Below are 22,969 nucleotides of genomic sequence, written 5' to 3' on the forward strand. Positions count from 1 at the left end.
AAAAGTTAAAAGCAGCTAGTGAGTGGCTGAATCAAGACTTGAACCCAGATCTTTTTGATGCCCCGTCCTACCGGGATACCTTGTCTTCCACTGAGCCCAGCTTCCCTCTACGAATAATTTCATTATCTTGTGTTTTCTTCCGTGTATGACTTTAACTTTTCATCAGGGACTTGAGTGTTATTTTATCTTTGTGTGTGTGTGTGTGGGGGGGAGAATGGGGCTGTAAGAAGGGTAGCAGAAAGATACATGGGTTAAAAGAAGTAATGGGTACATGTGGAGAGGAAAATTGTGGGAGTCAGTCAGTATACATGCTGGTGCCTAGGAGGGAAGGGCATTTGGTATTGCCCTAACACTCCACAAGGGGGCAACCTTGGTGTAAAAATATCAATCACTTCTCTGCCCCACCCCATGCTGCCCCAAAGGCCTTCTCCATCAGTGGCATCGATTCCCAAATGTCAGTGTAGCTCTGGACACAGAAAGGAGTGAGAGAGACAGAGACAGAGGTAGAATAACAGAACAGGAGAAAACATCGAGAAACAAAGAGAGTGAAATGGCAGCAATAGAAATGAAGAGAGACAGGAAAAAAAGAAAGTGGGAATGGCCCCCACCCTTGTTTTCCTGATCAAGACAGAATTTGGAGGGGAGGGGAATAGAGAAGAAACATTCAAACAGGCTTCCTCTTCTCCTCATCATTGCTAGGAGGACTAGCCAAGGTTTCCTTCTGAATAGAATTGTCCTCCTAGACCCAAAGGGTAAGGCAAGGAAGATAGAACATGGATCATGGTCTTCTACTATAGCCCCCACTCCTTAGCTTCCCTCCCCCCATAACTGTAAACTCTAGCCCTCTCATTTCACCCTTTTTGCTCCTTCCTCTGTAGCAAAGCCCAGCAGTCAACATCTGGACTACACATGTCTTCCCTGCTGCCCAAACCCCCCAGTCTAGCCTGGGTCCCCCCAAATTTCCCCTTTCATCCTCCTCAGGATCTACTAAACTGAACTGCCAGGTCCTGCATTTCTCTCCTCTTCTCTCACAGGACTCCTGCTGGGACAGGGGCAGCCTCAGGAGGAGGGAGAAACAGCCCCACCCCGGAGATGCCCAGGGCTCTTGGCAGCAACAACTGGAGCGTTTAGGAGCAGCTGCCAATGACTCATTCATCCAAACCCAAATACCCTGGGGCTGGGAACCCAAGAGTTCTACTTCCCTAGCATATTCCCATCCCCAGACTCCCACAAATGAGGCTCCTGTTCTTTTTTCTCTGGCCCAGTTACTTCAAGGACCCATGTTTAGCCCCTGTTCCTCCATTCAATTCTTATTCACTTTCCCTAGACCCTAATCCTCTTGGAATTTGGTGATTCCAAGTCAGTCCCAGAGTCCACCATTTCCTTAGTTTCTTTTATTTATACAAAAAAACCCACAACCCTCAACGTCTTTATAATTTAAGAACCCATCCAAGGAACTTCTGTCAGGCAGGGTCCTTCCCTTCAATGCTTCCCCATTGTCCTCTTCAGGTAAACCCTTTATAAGGCAGGGCCAGACTGGGATGTCCCATCTTGGGGGGATGGGCTGTGACAAATGTATTGTTCAAGAGATCAAGCAGGTACACTGTGGTCTCCTATCCCAGTTTGGCATAAAAAGAGGAACAATGAGGGTGACAGGTCCCCTGAGACATTAGGTTGTGACAAGAATTTGGAAGAAACAGAAAGATGAAACAAAAAACCTTCAATATGAAGGCAGCAGATATGGGGTAGGGGCATTTACAGGGTAAAAAATGAAGTGGGGTGACAATATCACTTCTAGGAAGATAAGAAAACAGCCAGGAAAAGGATGTCATATGCAACACTAACATGTTCACAGTTGACTCCCTGCCCCTGTGACATCCTTCCACTTTTGATATCATGGGACTGGCCCTCTGTCCTCTCTTTGGTCTGTGGGGGGATATGGCCCCCTACGGGTGGGAGAGAAGCACCTGAGGAGTCCTATTCAAGAATGAAAAGGACCCTGAGAGGAAGCTATGCTCACCCCTCTCTCCCAACCACAGAGTTAGGAGACTGGATAGTTTCTTCACTTTTGTTACCTTTCCCTCAAGTGATAACCAGTTCTGAAGGAAAGCCTGGGAGATCCTGGGAGAAGGGGAGACATGCTCCATAAACTCTCCTTAAACACTCCCATGTGACTGAATCCGCAAATCTGCTCTCTCCAAACTTCCATCCCCCATGGGTTCAAAGTGCAATCCAGCAGGGTTAAGGAGTATGGTGGAACCTCAACTCTGCTGGGGAAGAAAAGGTTAGGAAGTCTGGGTTCCTGGGGTTGTCCCAGGAATGTGAGCTCCTGGGGAGGAGCAGCAGAAGAAACAGGGATCAATACTGGGGGGCTGGTCCTCCTGCTCCTCCTGGTGCTGCAGGCTTGGCCTGTGATCTCATGTGTTGGACGCTCGATAGTATTTTCTTCTGGTGTCCAGCCAGAGTGACGCCGATCCGGAGTAGATCTCTATGCAAAGGAGGAATAGAGGTCATTATAGGCATTCTCTTTCAGAAATCCTCATTCTATATAATTTTTCATAAGATCTCAGGGTTAGAAGGGACTTCGAAATTTCTCCAATCTTTATATGTAAAGAAATCCCCTCTACACAACAACAACACATGGCTCTTTGGCCTCTGTCTGAGGCCCTCTAATGTACCCATGCTCCCCTGAGGCAGTCCTTTCCACAGAAAGACAGCTCTAATTATTAGGAAGTTTGTCCTTGCTTTGAGTCAAAATCTATTTATCCAACTTTCAATCATTGCTCCTAATTCTGTCTTCTGGGATCAAACAAAACAAGCCTAATTCCTTTTCCATATGGGACAGACCTTCAAATACTTGAGGATGTCTCCCTTATTTTTTTCCAGGCTAAACAGTTCCTTCAACGAAATCTTTATGACACTATTTGAGACCCCACACTATCCTGGTTGCCACACTCTAGAATTTCTAATTCATCGGTTTCCTTCTTTAAATGTCCTAGTTTCTCACTACATCTATACTTTTTCTTGGGGCTGGAAGCATTCAAGCACATTGGCCTGGAAGGAAGGATGGAAGAAAGGAAACAGTCATTTATTAAGTGCCTACTATATGGCAGGCACTGTGTCCAGTGGTTTACAGATATTATCTCAATTTATCTTCACAACCCTCAGAGGTAGATACTAGTTATTATTATTCCCACTTTATTGTTGAAGAAACTGAGGTAGACAGAAATTAAAAGGTTTTCCCATGGCTACACAGCTGAATTTGAACTCAAGTCTTCCTGACCCCGGGGTGAGAGTTAAAGACATGTCCAATCTCTGAGGTAGTCCTCAGAAAGTGCAATGGGTGGAAACATTATATAAGCAATTTTATTGTTCAATGCAACTTCCTCATTTTACAAATGAGGAAACTGAGGCCCAGAGAAATGAAGTGACTTGTCACAAAGGTAGTAAGTGGGTGAGCTAGGGTTTTCACCTAGAGCCTTCCAATGCTAAACCTGGGGCTCTTGCCATTATACCATACTGCTTCTCAAGGCTGAAGGAAAGAAGAGAGAGACACACATATAGTAATGGAGGGAGAAGGGGACAACAGGAAAGAGCAGATGGGGAAAAACTGGGAGAAGAGGTGAACAGATGGAAAAAGTGAATCAGCTGTACATAACAGTCCCTGGCACAGAGTAGCACCTAATAAATGCTTATTGACCAACTGACAAACTGGCAAAGGGAAATTCAAAGACCAACAGAGACAGATCTGCCTGACTCCACTGGGGATTGAGAGAGAATACAGAAGGGGAGACGAGATAGAAAATTAAAGAATTTTTTGTACAAACAGAAGCAATGCAGCCAAAATTAGAAGGGAAGCAGAAAGCTGAGAAACATTTTTTTTTTACAGCCAGTGTTTCTGATAAAGGCCTCATTTCTAAAATATATAGGGAACTAAATCAAATTTAGAAGAATGTAAGTCGTTCCCCAATTGAGAAATAGTCAAAGGATATGAGCAAGCAGTTTTCAGATGAAGAAATCAAAGCTATCTATTGCACTAAATCATTACTGATTAGAGAAATGCAAATTAAAACAACTCTGAAGTACCACCTTATACCTATCAGATTGACTAATATGACAGAAAAGGAAAACAATAAATGTAAGCCGTGGAAAAATTGGAACATTAATGCATTGTTGTGAACTGATCCAACCATTCTGGAGAGCAATTTGGAACTATGCCCAAAGGGCTATATGGGGCTGTGCATACCTTTTTGTTTGTTTTGGTGAGGCAATTGGGGTTAAGTGACTTGCCCAAGGTCACACAGCTAGTAAGTGTTAAGTGTCTGAGGCCAGATTTGAACTCAGGTCCTCCTGACTCCAGGGCTGGTGCTCTATCCATTGTGCAACCTAGCTGCCCCTTGTATATACCTTTTGACTCACCAATACCACTACTAGGTCTGATCAAAGAATGTTAAGGATGTCATATATTAGGTCTAGATCATAAAAACGGATCCACATGTTCAAAACTATTTATAGTAGCTCTCTTTGTGGTGGCAAAGAATTGGAAATTGAGGGAATGCCCATTAATTGGGGAATAGCTGAACAACTTGTGGTATATGAATGTAATGGCATAATATTGTGCTGTAAAAAATGATGAGCTGGCAGATTTCAGAAAAACCCAGAAAGACTTAAGTGGACTGATGCTGAGTGAAGTGAGCAGAACCAGGAGAACATTGTACATAGTAACAGCAACCTTGTACGATGATCAACTATGATGGACTTAGCTCTTCTCAGCAATATAATGATCCTAGACAATTCCAAAGGACTCATGATGGAATCTGAATGCAAATTGAACCATATTGTTTCTACTTTTTTGGGGTTTTTTTGTTTTTTGAGTTTTTTTCCCTTTTGTTCTGATTTTTTTTTTGCCTCAACATGACTAATGGCAGAAATGTTTAATGTGATTGTACAAATATAACTTATATCAGATTGTTTTCTGTCTTGGGGAGGGGGCAGGAGAGGAAGGGAGAAAAATTTGGAACTCAAACTCATAAAAACAAATGTTGAAAACATCTTTACATGTAACTGGAAAATAATAAAATACTTTTAAAGATTAAAAAAAAAGAAAATGAAAGAACCAAAGAGGAGAGAAGAGATATGGGGAGAGAAGAGTGAAGCAGAGTCAGAGAAAAGAAAGTGGAGATAGGTTCTTGTCTCAGCTCTTCCAGTATTGATGTGATTTCTCTGACAATTTGTTTCCTCATCTGTAAAATGAAGGGGCCATGACCTGAACTGTGAAGAAGGAATGGGGAAGAGAAGGGAGAGATAGTGAACAAAAAGAAAGGGAGCAGAGACACACACTGGGTAGCTGTGGCACATAAGGACTTCAGAGGTCATCTTATCCAATCTTTTCCCAAAATATGACTCCTCTTCACAGTTCCTTTAAGTAGAAGAGGACATCTACTTAAAGACCTCCAGGGACAGAAAACTCACTACCTCCCATTCCACCAAGGATATCCCCAATTGTTCTTCCAAGTCTGCCCCTCCTGGAAACTTCCATCCTTTTATCTTAATTCTGCCTCCTGACCCAGACAGAACAAGTTGAACTAGATCCTCTTTTACATGATAGCCTTGGAGGCTGCTATCACACCACCTCTCTCACACGTCTCTTCTTCTTAAGATGAGATATCCTTGAGGCAGCTAGGTGACACAGTGGATAAAGTGCCAGGCCTAGATTCAGGAGGACCTGAGTTCAAATACAGCCTCAGACACTTGACACTTAGTAGCTTTGTGACTTAAGCCTCACTGCCCTGCAAACAAACAAACAAACAAACAAAAAGACTGACTAGAATTTGAATGCCCTGGGCTTGAATCTCCTCATCATCCTGGTCATCCTCCTCTTGGCACAGAGGAAAACAGGGTAAGAAGTAAGGGAAAAGGGGAACATAGAGAGGTAAAGAGAAAAAAGAAGATGGAGACAGGAAAAAGGGGGAAAGTATATTCAGGGGAGAAATTTAAGTAGAGCAAAAATAGCTCAAGATAGAAAGGAGGCAGTAGCAGATGGAAAATCATTAATCACTCAAGGTTATTTCCTCCATGGTTCTTAAATATTCAGATTTTAAGGTTTTGGAATCCCCATTCCTCATAGGGTTGCTGGAACTATCGATGCGTTTGGTTTTATTGATGCTATGGTCAGGTTGTTCTTTTGGGGATGCTGTTAAAACAATTCTCTCTACTCAAAAAGGAAAGTTAATATAGAGGTCAATCCCAAAGAATTATATCCATCCCCTCTGACACTCTTCTGGTTCCCCAAAGCCTCCATTCCCCCATGCCTCCCATAGTTGTTACTTCCCCACACAGGCCCACAACTCACTCTGCAGAGATCTGACTGACCAGCTCAAAGGAACCAAACCCAGCAGCTGCAAAGCTCTCTTCATATCGACCCATCTTGATTGCCCGAAGCCACTCGCCCACTGAACCAAAGGCTGAGAAATGAGGTAACCGCTGATCCAGGAGAGGATGTGAGGCCCTATGGAGCAAAGAAGGCTGAGCATTATTAGCACTGGGAATAAGGAAAAGGAAGGACAGAGGATAGCATGATAGAACATTGCCAATTGGCCAGTTCTTGGGGGGCAGACAGGGAATGGTTCCATACAACAACAGCAAAGCATCTTCTTGGAGGAGGAAGATTCTTTAACTGTCATGTAGAATGTCAGATGGTAGACCCATAGAAGGCCAGAGTTCTTACCCTCCATTCTCCCGGGCCACAATTTTGAGGCTGGCAGGATTACGAATCAGCTTGTCAAGGGCACTGACCACCTGGGGGAAGCGGGGTCGTGCATTTCGGTCCTTCTGCCAGCAATCCAGCATGAGCTGGTGCAAGGAGGTGGGACAGTCTGAGGGTGGGGGTAGACGGTAGTCTTGCTCAATGGCATTGATGACCTGAGAGGTAGGAGAGGGGAAATGGTCAGAAAGTAGTGAGGTAGTGCGGAGCAGCGGATGATCTGTTTTTTGTTTTTGTTTTTTGGTTGGGCAATGAGGGTTAAGTGACTTGCCCAGGGTCACACAGCTAGTAAATGTCAAGTGTCTGAGGCTGGATCTGATCTCAGGTCCTCCTGAATCCAGGGCCAGTGCTTTATCCACTGTACCCCCTAGCTGCCCCGGCAGTGGATGTTTTGAATGAAGATTTGTTATAGCAGATTCAGGAATGGCAACCAGATTGGTCGTGTATGACTAACCTATGTGTATTCTCTCTTTGGGATGTGTATAGGTATAAAGAGAAACTCTTCAAATGCTTCCTATGGCCTTTGAACTGGGTCCAGATATAAAGCCTTTGTTACCTTGCACTGTAGCCTCCCTAAAAGAAAGAACACTGCATTTGAAGCCATGCAGTTCAATCCCTGGATTTGAATTCTGGTTCTGTTGCTATTTTTATGACTGTAGGCAAGTAATTTAACTTCTCTTTACTCATCTGTAAAATGAGAGGGTTGAACTATATAATTCCTAAGGTCCCTTTCAATTCCAAATCCTATGAACCTCTGAAGATTCAATCCTATCCCTAACACCAAAGATATCTTTTACCTGCCCTACCTCTTTTCAGTCTAGAGCACTCTGGAAATTCCCTTCCCTCAATAATGGTGGCTGGCTGGCTGTAGGGTGGAGGGAAAGACCCCATAGAAAATCTCCAGAATTCTATATAATTTATTTTAGGGCAAGTAAAACATATCCAGTGGGAACATCTTGAGGGAAGGAACTTACATCCTGGTTGCTCATGTCCCAATATGGACGTTCCCCAAATGACATGACCTCCCACATCACAATCCCATAACTCCAAGCATCACTGGCTGATGTGAATTTCCGGAAGGCAATGGCTTCAGGGGCTGTCCAACGGATGGGTATCTTGCCACCCTGAACAAAAGAATAAGAAGGGCAATGTGAGAAATGACTCCAACCTCAGCTCTTACTACCTAACTCTGTCTTGCTTTCTACAACCCAGATATTCAACCTCAGTCCTAAGCTTCTTCTTAGAGAGGTGGTGTTGGGGGTGGGGGTGGAGGGAAGACTGAACTCAGAGCCTGGAAATATTGGTTAAAATTCTGACTCTGGCATATGTCTGTGTGACACTTCTCTGAGCCTCAGTTTTCTTATTTGTAAAATGGGGCTACTAATACTTACACTAGTTACCTAACAAGGTTGTTGTGAGGAAAGTGCTTTGTAAATTTTTTAAAAACTATAAAATGTGAATTGTTACCAGTCATCAAGGTTATCTGCTCCCTAACTCCAATTCTAATCACTAAACCCCAACCACATCCACACAGGCAGCCCATATTCCTTCATTAAGAGACCCAAGTGATCTGTTTTCCAAGTTCCCAATTGTCTCAAAGCTCCCAGTCCTTCCTCTGAACCTAAACATCAAATCCCTCAGTCTCTGGTCCCATGTCTTTTTCCTGGTCCTCATTCCTTCCCCTTTTTGCCTCAAATAACAAGGCATCCCACCTCCCTTGATTCTTCCACCTACCAAGGAGCTGGTGTAGGTGGGGTCAGAGGAATTCTCCTCCAGGAATCGGGAGAGACCAAAGTCAGAAACCTTGCAGACCAAGTTGCTGTTGACCAGAATGTTTCGGGCAGCTAGATCTCGATGCACATAGCTCATCTCTGCTAAGTATCTCATGCCTGAAGCAATGCCCCGAAGCATGCCCACCAGCTGGATAGCTGTGAATTGTCCATCATTAAGCTGACAAGTGAAAGGGCAGAGGGAGAAATAAGATAAGGGAGCAGTGGATCAGAAGAGGCAAGAGGACTTGACAAGATACCCACCTACCAGTCCCCACTCTTGAGATGTTCTCATTCCCTCACCCTACAAATCCATGTTCCTCTCAACTTCCTTTGGGACCCACCCCAAAATCTACTTCATTTAGGAATCTTTCTCCAGTTGATTCCAGGCTGATCCCTTTCTTACCCTAATTCCCTTTCAACCTATACGTTGTTGATTGGTTGCAGACTTGTACAATTCTACTAATGTGAGGACAGGAGAGTGCTCTAGATCTGAAGAAGGACCTGGGTTTGAATCCCGGCACTTAATCTCTGTGAGCCTCAGTTTCATCATCCAAGAAGGTGCTAGACTGGATAATCTGGTTCTGTTACTCCATTTTGTGTATCCTGTCTCTTTAGGCTAGATCATCAGACAGAGACTATGTTTTCTATTTCTTTTTTATCCTTTAGTACATATTCAGCACCCAACAGATACTCAAGAAATATATCTGCTAACTGCTTAAAGGCTCTTCTTTATATATAGGGTATCTTATTGCAGTTTTAAGGTTAATACATTTTATAATAAGCTTTATTATCTTTATTATTTATTTATAAGACACATGGGAAGAGCTTAATAAATTCTTATTCCATTTTTCATCCCTGAAGCACAAAGGTACTGCTAGCTGTCTCTGTAGAGAAACTGAACTGATATAAGTAACTCTGGGATAAACACGTGTAATAAGTCTTCCTTAATCTTTGCTAAAAGAATAAAGAAAGGAGTAGGAAACTATAGCAGGGGGTTGGGGAGAGGGGGAAGGTTAGACCTGGCTCTACTACTCACTATCTATGTGACTTTGGGCAAGTATTCTCTTCTCTGGGCCTCAATTTCTTCTTCTGTAAAATGAGTGAGTTGAACTAGAGGATCTCTAAGGTCTTTTACATGAGATCTAGGATCTCATGATCTTAGGAGAATGAAATGGGAGGGGTATGGGAAGCCAGAAATGGAAAAAAGGAAGCTAGACATCTTACCTCTGATGTCTCATAGCACAAAGAGATACCCTATTCTGACTCAGTAGAAGAGCAATGGGTATTGGGAGAGTATGACCCTGGGAGGTTTATGAGGGCAGGACTTACCCGAAGAAAGGAATCCAGTGCCCCATTCTCCATGAATTCGGTTAGAATCATGACAGGTACACTATTGGTGACTACGCCCTCTAGTCGAATGATATTGGGATGTTCAAATTGGCCCATAATGGAGGCCTCACTCAAGAACTCCCTTCTTTGCCTCTCTGTATAGCCGCCTTTTAGGGTCTTGATGGCCACATAGCTTTCCTTCTTTCCTGGGGTTTTCAGCCGTCCCCGACACACCTCTCCAAATTCTCCTGAATAAAAGGAAGCCAGGTGTCTCACTTTCCTTGCCACTTGGTGGCCTCACCTTCCCACACACAACCCTTGGCTTTCTCTACCTCCAGTTCTTGAATTCAATCTGAGAGGCCCAAGCATCTAGCCTTAAAGCCCCATGACATGGCAATCCCTCCACTATATTCCCATTCCAAGAACAAGTACCCAAAGACCCTGTGCCCCTTTCTTACCTGCTCCAATCACTTCCTCTATCTTGACATAGGATACATCAATCTCCTTTGCAAATTCTCTCACAGCCTCATTGGGGTCTTCATAAGTGAAGGGGTCAATGTAGACTTTTGTGCCTAGGGAGTAGCATGGGGAGCCATCAGTAAGGGATACATTTATTCAACTGTTTCTCTCAAGTACTCTAGTGACAGTATCACAGAATTATAGGCTTTAGAGCTATAAGAAACTAGCTAATTCAACCACTATTGAAACTGAGGCCCAGAAAATATAACTGACTTGCCATGAAATGCACAGTAGTAGAGGCAAAATTTGGATCTGACTCTAAATCCTTTTCACTAGTACATAATGCCTCCAGGACTCCAGATAGCCTTTCTACCATCTCACTACCCCTCTCCTCCCAAATCCTTCCCAAGCCAGGGCCCAGAACTCAGGTATCTAGTTATACCATGCACACACCATGCCCGATGAGATATTGTCCATTCTTGTCGGAATATTCAGCATCCCTCCCGCTGCTCTGTTTCCTGCAGTCAATGGGGAGAGGCAGAGGGATCAAGACTTGGGTTTATCTCTTTCAGTTTCCCATGGGTGAAGAAAGGGGGATCAAAGGAACTCCATATGAACTCCAAGTTCTCTTTCCCACTCAACAGGAATGCCATCTGACTTGCTCTGGATCCAGGGGACAAATGATTGTCTCAGGGAATAGAGGATAGGAGGTGCTGGTTCTCACCTGAGGCAGAGGACTGCGATGACAATGACCACTAGAATCAGAATGACCCCCACAGCTGCTGTGCCTGAGATCAGTGCCAGCTGGTCCCTCCAGTTCTCATTCTCTATTTTCAGAGAAAACAAGTTTGAGGAGTCAGAAGGGAAAGGACCCTTGGAAGAGTAGTATGAAGGACTTATTGACCTTTCTCTTCCTCCTTTCCCCTCCCTAACAATGAACTCTGGAAGGATGGTGGTTATGGGTTTGACCATCAGTGCTCCTCCCCTTCAGTATTCTTCACACAGTCTGACTATGGAGTAAGGAAACAGAGACTGAGAAGGACAGAAAAAGAGAAAGAAATCCGAGATGGAAAATGAAGATGGAGATGGGTTAGAAGCAATGTGGCTGTCAGAGGGAGGTGGGAATATAACTAACTGGTCAGGGAGAGACCCACCATAAAGATAATAATCAAGACCCTCTTCCCACTCTGTTCCTGACCCCAGTGTAACTCTCTCACCATCCAGTTTGGTTTGGCTGTCATGCTCCCGGCCAAAGGGCCCATAGCCAGCCTCAGAGCGTGCCCGAACTTGGACAAGGTAACTGGTCCCCCTCTTCAAACCTTGTAGCTCTGCTTGGTTTTCTGATGTTTTTAGGAAGCGTACCCCACTCGGTCCTTCCACACCCTGTTCTCAGTGAGAGAGAAAAGGTAGCTGTGAGTTAGGATTTCAAGTTCTCTGTTTTAACCCCCTGATTCAGCTTCCAACTCTCTACCCACTAACTCTCATCCCCTCCATTTCCAGTCCATTGATGGCATCACCTAAGGGTTTTGGTTTTTTTTTTACCCTTTATGCTAAATTGAACAACTCATTTGGATGATTTGTGTCTTATCTCTCCCTCCCCTCCCTCTGTCTATATAAGGAATCCTGCCCTTACCTACTGGTGCTCTGCCCAAAGGAATATAAATTTTGATCACTGAAACCTTGCAAGACATCTTGGAGTTTACAGGGCTAGATTTCTTTTTAAGGACCATTCCTTAAACGCAGATCATTCTGTCTCTCTTTTATTTGATTGAATAGGTCCCAGTCTAAGCCTCTTAGTTTGGGCTCCAATAGCTCAGGGTGAGTGCAAATGTGAGTGTAAATAGCAATTGTTTCTGTAGTCAGAAACCCTGGGGCTCTTCCCCTCCCAGATTTTTATTTCTTTTAACTAGGTAAAAGAGGCCAGCCATCTTTGCCTAATCCTAGCCTTAATCTCTGAATGGGCAATGCCTCAGACAAACAGACCTGGGAAAGACCTTAGTCTCCCACTACATCCCTGCCATCTCCAGTCATCCTGATCTGCCACTGGACCCAGATGACCCCGGAGAAGAGAGTGAGGTTGGTAATTTGCACAAATCTGATTCACTTAAATCCAATTCACTGTAAATCATGACATCACCTTCCTGATGTCATGGTCCTCTTCAAGAAAGAAGGACAGGGGCAGCTAGGTGGCGCAGTGGATAGAGCACCAGCCCTGGATGCGGGAGGACCTGAGTTCAAATCTGGCCTCAAACACTTGACACTTAACTAGCCGTGTGACCCTGGGCAAGCCCCAATTGTCTCACCAAAAAAAAAAAAAAAAAAAGAAAGAAAGAAAGGACAAACAACAACAGTCTCAAGAAGGGTGGGGAGTTCATGTCTTTTATATATGACACCCCTTTCTTACTTCACAAAGGGTACTCACTCAGACTGACTCTATCTTTAAAACACAGGGATTCGGGGCAGCTAGGTGGTGCAGTGGATAAAGCACTGGCTCTGGAGTCAGGAGGACCTGAGTTCAAAACCAGCCTCAAACACTTGACACTTACTAGCTGTGTGACCCTAAGCAAGTCACTTAACCCTCATTGCCCTGCCCCAAAACAAACAACAAAAAAATTAAAAAAATAAAACACAGGGATTTACCCCTGGGGTCTTCTGTCTTGCCTCAAGGACTTCAGTATCTAAGTAATTCTCACCTTCTCATGGTACTTGACCTCATAATCCAGCACAGCCCCATTGGATGAATGGGGAATTGACCAAGTCAGGCTTAAACTGCTGGGGGATGCTCCTGTCACCTGGATATCTGATACTGGAGGTGGTACTGGAGAGAGACAGGTCAGGCAAGTTAGGACTCTTTCTCACTCCAAACTCGCCCCAAATCTATCCAGTGCTTTTCTTGCCCTTCCCAATCTCTTCAGACCCCCGCATTGTTCCTACAATCTCTTTCCTCAGCTCTGCCTAGTGTTATGTTCTCTCTTCTGTGTCCTCCAGGCCCAGGCCAATCTTGACAGCTCCAACCTTGAGTGCCTTCACTCTCTTTTTTTTCCTTATAGCCTCAACCCAATTAGACTTTTCTGGTCCCCCATTGCCTCAGCCCATTTGTTCCTGCTCATCCTGCTTTGACTGCTAATTTCCCACATCCCTCCTGGCCCCTTCATGCCCCACCACACTTCTTATTTATTCCTATTCTCTAGTCCCTAACTCCCCAATCTTACCCTCTCGGTCTGTAGTGACATTGACTGCTTCCACTGGAATGGGCCCGAGGGCCACAGAGGACACCCCATTGATGGCCATGACCTCAAAGGCATATGTAAAGTCAGGACGAAGTCCTTGAACCCCTACCCAGGGCTCAGCCAGGTTTTCAGGACCCGGATCAAAGGTCAGGTCTCTCCCACATGGTACACAAGAGCCCCGTGGCTGGCATGCGTGGCAACGAAGGGCATAAGTCAGGTCCCCTCGGCCTCCTGATTCAAGTGGAGCACTCCATTCCAGTCGAAGAGATGAGCCATTGAGACGGGCCACTACACTTCGTGGGGCTGAGGGTGGTGCTGAAGGAGATGGGAAGGACAGACAAAGAGAAGTAATGACAGAGGCAAAGACAAAAGATAACAGCCAAAGGGACAAAGAAATAGACAACTCACAGGGAGACATAGAGGAAAAGAGAGAAAAATAAACACGTGTATATATAAAAAAGAAACCAAAATAATTCCACCAGATAAGACAGACAGAGGGAGAAAAGGGCAGAAACAAAAAGAGTCAGTTTGCTTTCTTATGAAGCACAAAACCTTAAACAGTAAGTGCTTAATAAATATTGGTTGAGTTGAACTGAATGGAACTAGAGGTGGTATGTGTTGCTCAATTTTTGATGACTGAGGAACAGGGTGCTTGAATCCTGAAGAGATCTGTTAGAGATCACCTTGCTCAACCCACATCCACCCCCATACACACCACCTAATTTTAAAGATGATGCCAAGGTATCATCAGATTTCTGGGCCCTGGTTACTTACTGGTACAAGGAGCTCCCAGGGGGTCTTTTGGGGCACGAAAGTAGCCAATGCGGCACTGGCAGATGGTTGAGCCAAAGGAATTGGACTGGCTATTAGCTGGGCATAGCTGACATGGCCCATCTCCTGCAAGAGGCTTGAAGGCTCCCTGCATACAGGCTGTGGAAGAGAAGTGACTAATCACCAAACCCATTTTCTTCTCCCCAATACAGTTCACCTGATTCCAAAGCTTCATGAATAGCTGCCAATAGTAGAGAAGAGAAAGGGGGGGGGCGGGTCAGGAACCCAGAAAGACAGGGGAAAAAGCATTTTCCTACAAAGAGAAAAAATACAGGGAAAAAAAGAAGAAAAGCAATCAGAGATCATACTGAATAAGTCAGACCCGTAAGGCTTTTGTCCCCTGAACCCAACCATGGTCAAAGCCTGATGAAATTCTTAGTGCTTGGGTTAAAATTCTCAGAGGTAGGGAAAGGAGAGCTTGAGAAAGGGGCTAAGGTGGAAAGGGAGAGATTATAGGAAGATTAGAGGTAACTTGGAGTTATGAAGTTGAGATCTGGTCTCAAACATTTATTAGCTGTGTTACCCTGAGCACTTTACTCACTGAGTCTGTTTCCTTATCTATAAAATGAGGAGAATAATGGCACCTATTCTGAGGGCTGTTGTAAACCTTAATATGCTATATAAATGTATTATTATTATTATATTATTATTATGAAGGATTATAGTTGAAGAATCCAGGCATTGTGGAAACATTGAAAGTTCCAAAAGAAGGGGAATTTACTGTATTCCATTTGCTCAGATTGAGGCTATACTGAGAAAGTAGACCTCATGGGATACTTCTTGAAAAGAAAGGCTAGAAAACCTGAGAGAGGGAAGACCATTAGATATAGAAACAGAAGAGCTGTAGGAACTAAGAGGGAAGAATTCTTGGAGTCCTAGAATCCTAGAATATCAAAGATTGCAGGGACTTCAGAAATAACAAGTTCTAACCCATTCATTTTATAAATGGGAAAGTAACTTCCCCAGAATCCCATAGCTAATAAATAGCACAGCCAAGACTCAAAACCCAGGTCAAATTCTCTTTGTACTATACCACACTGCCTGCCTATAGATAAAAGAGAGCTGGGGTGGGGGTTAGGGGTGGGCAATAGATGGAGCAACCCTTACCTCGGCACTTGGTGTTCTCTTCAGCTGCTTCATGGCCCGCAGCACATGTACACCCAGTGACTGGTTGCTCTGCCCACTGGCCATCTTCCCGGCAGTAGAGGCTAGGACCAGGGCCAGAGGCTGGGACAGCATCTGCCACACAGCTCCCAGGTACAGGTACCACCAGTTCATGAGGCACAGTCTCAGGGAAGTGGGTCAGGTTGACAGTCAGCTGGGGACATTTCTTATAGAAGAGGTGGAGGGATAACAGGGCCATACAGGCACCCTGGTCTTGAAAGGCCAGATAGAAACCACCCTTGGTGAGAGGGCCCAGTCTCAGGGTCTTCACATTCACCTTCCCAGTTGCTTCGCTTCCCGGACGTTTCCGAGTCAGGTGCTCTGCTGCAACTGTGTCCACCTGTACAGGTTTGTGGGGGAGACAGTGTTTACATGTGTAACTGTTCCCCAGGACTTGTGTTCTGAGTGCCAATGCCCCAGTTCTTCTCAGAGTTCCCCCCCCCCCGGGACCCCATACTTCTGGAGTCCATGTCCTGGCCTCTCCATTTTCCACTGTTTTTCTTCCACACCCCTTACAGACTCTAGCTTCATGTTCATCAACCCCTTCACTCAGCCCCTCCCACTTGAGTCTTTCTTCCCCTCCTAAGACCAAGGCTCCCTACTTCCCTAGTCCCCTAGTTTTTCCTTAAGTAAAGCTCTACTTAGAAATGAGAGATCTGTTAGTTTCATATAGTCCCCTCTCTCTCCCTCACATGCCCAACTTGCCAGCTCACTCCCCAACCTTTATGTATTCAATGCTCCAGTGTCTAGATACCTTGATATAGGGGTTCTCCATCCAAGAGGGGGAGAGGGCAGTAGCAGTGTCAGCATCACTCTCATAGTAGAAAACAGTGAATGTCTCCTTGCAGGCACGCCCAGCCTGGGGCAGGGATAGGCATTCCAGCATGGTAAACCGTAAGGTGGCATAGACAGTTCTTGCCTCTTTCCGGGGCACCCAACCTGTTCGAAGCCAGTGCGGCTGGCCAGGAGGCCGCTGTACATCACATACTTCATATGTCCGAACACTATGCTTCTCTTCATCCATCCCGCTCAACTCTTCCCACTATTTAGAGAAGGGATGCTATGAGCAGAGGCAATGGAAATGTAGGAACGGGAAGGGGACAGAAGTGGCAAAGAGGAAGAATCAGGCCTCTCCTCAGACCATCTGGTAGGGAATCTGGGTCAAAGGTCTATGCATGGGAAGATGGCAGCAGAAGTTGAGATCAAGGGTTCATGTATAAAAGGTTAAAGAGCCAAGGCTCAACAGTTGCAATTTCAGGGCAGGCTAGGTCAGCCTTTAAGGAGTGGGTAAAGAAGACTGAACAGGGGAAAGTGAAAGTTGGGAGGACTAGGAGAGGGAAACTAATGGTAGAAAAGCTTAGGAGAGGGATGCTTGGGGGGATTGAGAGGGTAGGATGCGTTTTTATCCTCCTCACCCCAGCCCATGAACCCTTCTTCCAAGCATCTGTCAAATCAAGTCAAGAGGGGGCAACTAGGTGGCACAGTGTATAGAGCACCGGCCCTGGATTCAGGAGTACCTGAGTTCAAATCCGGCCTCAGACACTTAACACTTACTAGCTGTGTGACCCTGGGCAAGTCACTTAACCCCAACTGCCTCACTTAAAAAAAACAAAATCAAGTCAAGAAGTGTTTATTAAGGGCCTTTTATGAGCCAAGCACTGTGTAAGCTTTGGGAATAAAAAGAAAGGCAAAAAATGGTCTCTGATCTCAAGGAGCTCATTGTCTAATAGGGAAGAAAACACAAAAATGACGATGTACAAACAAGGTATATTCATGATAAACTGGAGATAGCATCAGGAAGGCACTACCATTAAGAGAGAATCTGGAAAGGCTTCCTGAAGAAGATGGAACTTCAGGTGAGATCTGAGGAAAGCCAGGGAAGCCAGGAGGCAGAGGTGAGGAGGAAGAGCATCCCAAGGATGGAGACAGCCAGTAAAAATCCCAGAGTCAGGAAATGGGGTGCCTTGTGTGAGGAACAGCAAGGAAGCCTGTGTCACTGGATCATAAGAGTACATGGAAGGGAGGTATGAGGTACCAGAAGACTGGAAAGATAGAAAGGGGCCAGGTTATTAAGGGCTTTAAAAGACAAACAGAAGATTTTATATTGGATCCTAAAAGTCATAGGGAGCCACTGGAGTTGACTTAATAGGTGACATGATTAGACCTGTACTTTACTTTTTTTTTAATAAACTTTTTTTTTTGGCAGGGCAATGAGGGTTAAGTGACTTGCCCAGGGTTACACAGCTAGTGTCAAGTGTCTGAGGCTGGATTTGAATTCAGGTCCTTCTAAATCCAGGGCTGGTGCTCCATCCACTGCATCACCTAGCTGCCCCTAGACCTGTACTTTAGACATCTAGGTGGCATGGTGGATAGTGCCAGGTCTGGAGTCAAAAGATCTGAGTTCAAATCTAACCTAAGATACCTACTAGCTGTGTGACCCTGGGCAAATCACTTAGTCTCTTCATTTGCCTTGGTTTCCTCAACTGTAAAATAGATATAATAATAGCACCTACCTCCCAGGGCTGTTGTGTAGATCAAATGAGAGAATAATTGTAAAGCACTTAGCGCAGCGCTCAGCACATAGTAGGTGCTTCATAAATGCCTATTTCCTTCCTTCTTCCATTGGACTAGAGCAGGGCTTCTTAAACTTTTTCCACTCATAACCCCTTTTCGCCCAAGAAATCTTTGCCTGACCCCAGGTATACAGGTATATAAACTAGGTCAACAGAACCTTTTACTGCTGCCAAATTTTTCACCACTCCCACATTGTTACGTGACCACATTATGGGGTCATGACCCACAGTTTAAGAAGCTGGGGACTAGAGTAGGGAAACTGGAGGTAGGAAAATCAACCAAAAACCTATTGAAATAGTTCAGATGTGAGATGATGAGGGCAGCTGTGTGAGTGGAAAGAAAGGGATGTATACAAGAACTGTTGGGAAGATAGAATCAACAAGACATGGAAACAGATTAGAAGTGGGGGAAGGGCAACATAGGAGAGAGTGTTGAGTTGAGGATGACATCTTAGCTCTGAGACTGAAAGCCACAGTGACTGAACATGTTGAACTTGACGCATCTATGGGACACCTAATCTGTGATGTCCAATAGGCAAGTGGAGGTGTGAGATTGGACGGTCAGGAAAGAGATTAGGGCTGGACAAATCTGAGAATCATTTGCATAGAGAGAGGGTAAATAAATTCATGGGAATGGAAGAGATCATCAGTCAAAAGAGCATAGAGGGAGAAGAGAAAAGGACAGCTTTAATTAGGGGCTCCTCCCATCTCCTTCTATGACCCTGGCCCTGGCTCTTACCTGTCCTTCCACCTGAGGATAAGTAACCCACTTCAGATCTGCCGTCTCTAGTTTTGTGTTCAGGAGGGTCTCTAGGAAAGATAGAAAGGCAAATCAAAGTCAAAGAATTTGGAGGACAAGAAAGATGGACCCACTTATCTCTGATCTGTGGGGGTAAAGGTTCTGAGGGAGATGAAACCTCACAATTCTGATTTAGTGGGGTTTTATTAGACAAAGGAAATGAAGTTCCAGAGGTGGGAGTGGGAGTTAATCCTGTTTTGTTTTTTCTTTCCCTCACCCTCTGGTCTTCTTTTCTCTCTCTGGCTGCCAGCTCCACCCCTAACAGCTGGCAAATGCCTGGTTCACCCCCTGAGGGATCCCCAAGATCCTGGTCTTCTTCCCTACATCGGTGGATCATGGAGGAGAGCCTTCAAATCTAGAAAGCAGCAGGTTAGGAAGGTGTTCACCAGGAACCATCAAGCACCCTTCCACCATTCTCACCAGGAATATGTAATCTCTTGGAGACTAGGCAAGATCTGTCATTTAAAAAAAAAATCTTTTAAACATATTGCCAGTGTCTACCACAAGATGCTTAACAAATGTTTGTTGAATTTAGTTAAATGGAATTGATTCACTGACCCATAAGACACTGAACCCTCCCTTATAGGGCAAAGGGCTGGTGAAAAGTGAACATTCCCCTCCCTCTTCTCTCAGGATCCAAGTTCCAACCTTGACAGCCTTCGCTTCTCTCTCCTCATGCATAGACATTCCATATTTCTGACAGTAGTTCTTCCCTTTCAGTGACTACTCCTCGAGTGGGACCTACCTCCCCGCTCCCCCCCCCTTCCCCAAAGTCCCTTTCCCCATCAGGATCAACTCTCCTTTTCCAAGTAAGGCCTAGACACTAGGGTTTCACGCCCCGGCCCCCGTACTGGGGCCTCACATCTGGATCTGGTTATGGGAAGGAAAAGGGGAGGAGATGAGGAAAGCCCCCCCCCTTGAGTGCCCCCCCCAACACACACCTGGCTTTGCTTCTGCAGCCAGGAGGGGAGGTGGAGGCGGGGCTAGCGGAAGGAGGAGATTAAGAGAAACTGCAAAGCCCTAGGCTGGGGAGGGGAGGGAGGAAAGGTAAGGGAGGGAAATCCCCTTTGATTTGCTTGGCTAGTGGAGGCAAAATGCCTCCTAGGGCTCTGGGAAGAAGAGTAGAGGGTACAGAAGATAGCTGGGTGATTTGAGGGGCAAGCCACCTGAGTCCAAGAAGAGGGACAGAGCCTGGAGGAGAGGGAAAAGGTGAATGAGATAGCCTCTTTCCTTTCACTCAGTTCTCGTCTCCTATCAAGGAAAAGGATTCCTCTCTCTGGCTCTGAGTCACTTGGGAGCCCAGCCATCCTAAGGCCAAGCCGCCTAGCAACCCTCCAGGGGTGGTTGGAATATTAGAGAAAGCTGGGGACAGGTTCTGGGAAGTGGATTGGAGGAAGGTAGAGGTCTCCTCCCTCCATTGTTCCCCCTCAGAGTTTTTCCTGTCTCTAATTTTTACATCATCTCTGTCAGTCATTTTCTCTATCTCTTTCTGTGTATCTCATCTCTAACAGAGTTCCTATGTCTCAGCCTCTCTTGGATCTGTCATTTCTGTCTCCCTTTTCACTACTCTTTCTCTCCCATTTTCTGTTTTCCTTTCCTATGTCTCACTCCTCTCTCTCAGCCCTCCATTCTATTCCTCTAATATTATGTGTCTTTTTCATCTACCATCTGATGACTACATTGGTTTTTCCTTCTGTTTCTCCAAGTTCTTCAATCCCTTTTTCTTCTCTTCTCACTTTCCCTTTCCCTCCTTTTCTCTTTCTTGTTCTTCCACCCCTATTTTCCCTAATAAGTCTTTTCCCTTTCCATCCTATTCCCTAGCCTTTTCTAGCCCAAAGAGTTTATCTTCCCTCCTCACACGCTTTTTGGCCTCCACTTCTCTTTGATCCATGGCCCAGTGCTCTGTGTTGCTCAGCCCTAAGAGAAATCAGGATTTTCCAAATACCTTTGATGCTTCCTCTTCACCTCCTCCATGGCCCACTCCCCAGAGACCTTCTTTGATTCCAGGCAGTGAAGGGGTGGGGGGGGGGAGCTCATTGAAAGAGATCAAGGCAATAGGAAGGGGATTTACAGGGCTCTTGCCTCCCCCTCCAAAAGAATGGAGTGTGGGAGGGAGCCCAAAAGACAAACATATTTGAAGAAAGAAAAAAAAAATGTTTACAGGATAACCAGGAGCTGGTGCCTGGGTGGCAGTTAGTTAGCAAGAGTTTTTTAGGTTTGGGTTGAGGTCTGGCAGAAGGTCTATAGTAGATTTTGGGGTGCCAGAGACTGATTGGTGAGTACTCTTTGGTGAGATGGAATACAACCTTGAGAAAGGTATCACCGTAGGTGAAGAATTCCAGTCAAATCCCTTCATTTAAGAGCAAAACTGTTTATAGAAATCTTAAGGGTACGAATGTGAATAGAGCTGAAGTTTTGGGATGCTTTGGGGCCTAGGTATAGAAGGAGATTGTGTGGAGAAAGCTGAAGTTTTGGGCCTAGTTATTGGGGAGGAGACCCAATTTGGGGAGGGGGATTCCCTGAGATTAAAGGCATTATTTGGACAATGGTAGTAGTGATGGTAAAGTGTAATCCATCAGCAAATGTCTCATTTGAGAGGAAGGATTATATTATTTTGGGAGTACAAGCTTGGGAGAGATAGAAGGGAAGAGTTTTGGGGAAAGTTTAAACTATTGGGGGAAGGTAGTGTGTGTGTGTGTGTGTGTGTGTGTGTGTGTGTGTGGTGGTGGGGGGGGGGGGGGAATAAAGCCGCTTGGGAGGAAATCTTGAAGCCTGGGAGAAGAATTTGAGGAGCAGAGGTGGGAAAAAGTCCCAGGACCAGAGATTCAACTCCCTCTTCTTTGCAAACAAAAGAAAAATCCACTTCCCTGCTGGGCAGCCTACCTCCCCCCTTCCCTACCTCCCCCCCCACCAACCTCCAATCCAGATCCCTTTTCCCGGCCCAGAGGCAGAAAGGCCAGGAATGGGGTGAGGAAAGAACCAACCCCTTACATCCTGGGCCAAACTTAAAGCCTCTGGGAATTGGGAAAGGAAAATTCCCCCAAACTCACCCACCTTCTAGCGCAGAAGCCAGGGACGCCCAGCAGAGCAGCACTCGAAACTCCATGGCGCCACCTGGTTCCCAATTAGATCCGAGTTTGGGGGGCGCGAGCCCCCCCAGGTCTGAAACCCTCTGATTAGGAGCACAGTTCTTGCCCCCCCCGCACTGCTTTCTTTGCTCGCAATTCTTTCAGGGCCCCACCATGCAGGAGGAGCGCGAGAATCCAGAAGACGCCCCAGATCACAGCTCCACAAGTGTTTTTTGCTTCTCCTCCCGAAGTGTGGGTACAGTGTATCCTTCTCTCTGAGTAGTTTACTCCAGAAAGTGTGGAGACTATAAGACTCTTAAATAGGGGCACAGTCAGAGAGGTAGGACTGGAATTGGGGGATCTCTCTGTTCTCGGGATCCCACCCTGGCTGGGGGCGGGGTGCTGAGGCTGGGTCTGGGGCCTCCCCCGGCAGAGTCGGGGTGCAGATAGGTCTCCCTACCCCTTCTCTCCAATCACTTTGCTCCCACTGGGCCCCCTGAGTCCACTCCCGCCAGCGAGGGAGTGAGAAAGAGAGGGAGGGAAGCAAGCAGTAAGATGGGGCCTGAACCGGGGCAGGGGCTGGAACTGGTACTGGGGCCCGGGCCAGCGCCAGGGCTTGGGAGGGAGGGAGAGAGGAGGGACTGACGACCAAGGGAGGAGCGGACTGGCTGGGCAGGGCCCCCAGGGAGAGAAGGGGCTGGACTGCCCGGATTGGAGCCCACTGGTTACTGAATAATTCATGAGGAAAGTAGAGTTGGGAACTAAGGGGGAGGAGCCGGGAAGTTGAGAGAAAGTTTGGAGAAGAAGAAGGAGGGAGAGAGGGAAAGGAGGAAGCAGAAAGGGGGGTGGGGTGGGGGCAGTGTGCCGTGAAAAAAGCAAAAACACTGAGACCCCTCGTAAAGGCAAAGAAATCGGGAAGCACTCAGTATAGGGAAGCAAGAAGACGAGGGATACGCAAGAGATGGAAACACACCAAGCTAT

The 22,969-nt window shown here is 45.8% G+C and overlaps 1 protein-coding gene across 1 annotated transcript; it reads right to left on the bottom strand.

Moving 5' to 3' along the window:
* Positions 1–1,379: 1,379 nt before the first annotated feature.
* Positions 1,380–22,559, bottom strand: EPHB4 (EPH receptor B4). The gene is made up of 17 exons (XM_043963292.1): positions 21,975–22,559; positions 18,861–18,931; positions 16,303–16,590; positions 15,492–15,888; positions 14,328–14,483; positions 13,536–13,868; positions 13,017–13,141; positions 11,541–11,706; positions 11,048–11,150; positions 10,777–10,841; positions 10,323–10,436; positions 9,865–10,112; positions 8,498–8,713; positions 7,738–7,887; positions 6,728–6,921; positions 6,353–6,508; positions 1,380–2,488 (listed from the first exon to the last, which is right to left on the bottom strand). The coding sequence occupies exons 1-17, from the start codon at positions 22,024–22,026 to the stop codon at positions 2,359–2,361; spliced, it is 2,964 nt and encodes a 987-aa protein (XP_043819227.1). The 5' UTR covers positions 22,027–22,559; the 3' UTR covers positions 1,380–2,358.
* Positions 22,560–22,969: the final 410 nt, after the last annotated feature.

The sequence above is a fragment of the Dromiciops gliroides genome, chromosome 4 (assembly GCF_019393635.1).
Source record: "Dromiciops gliroides isolate mDroGli1 chromosome 4, mDroGli1.pri, whole genome shotgun sequence".
In the NCBI taxonomy this organism is placed as follows: Eukaryota; Metazoa; Chordata; class Mammalia; order Microbiotheria; family Microbiotheriidae; genus Dromiciops; species Dromiciops gliroides.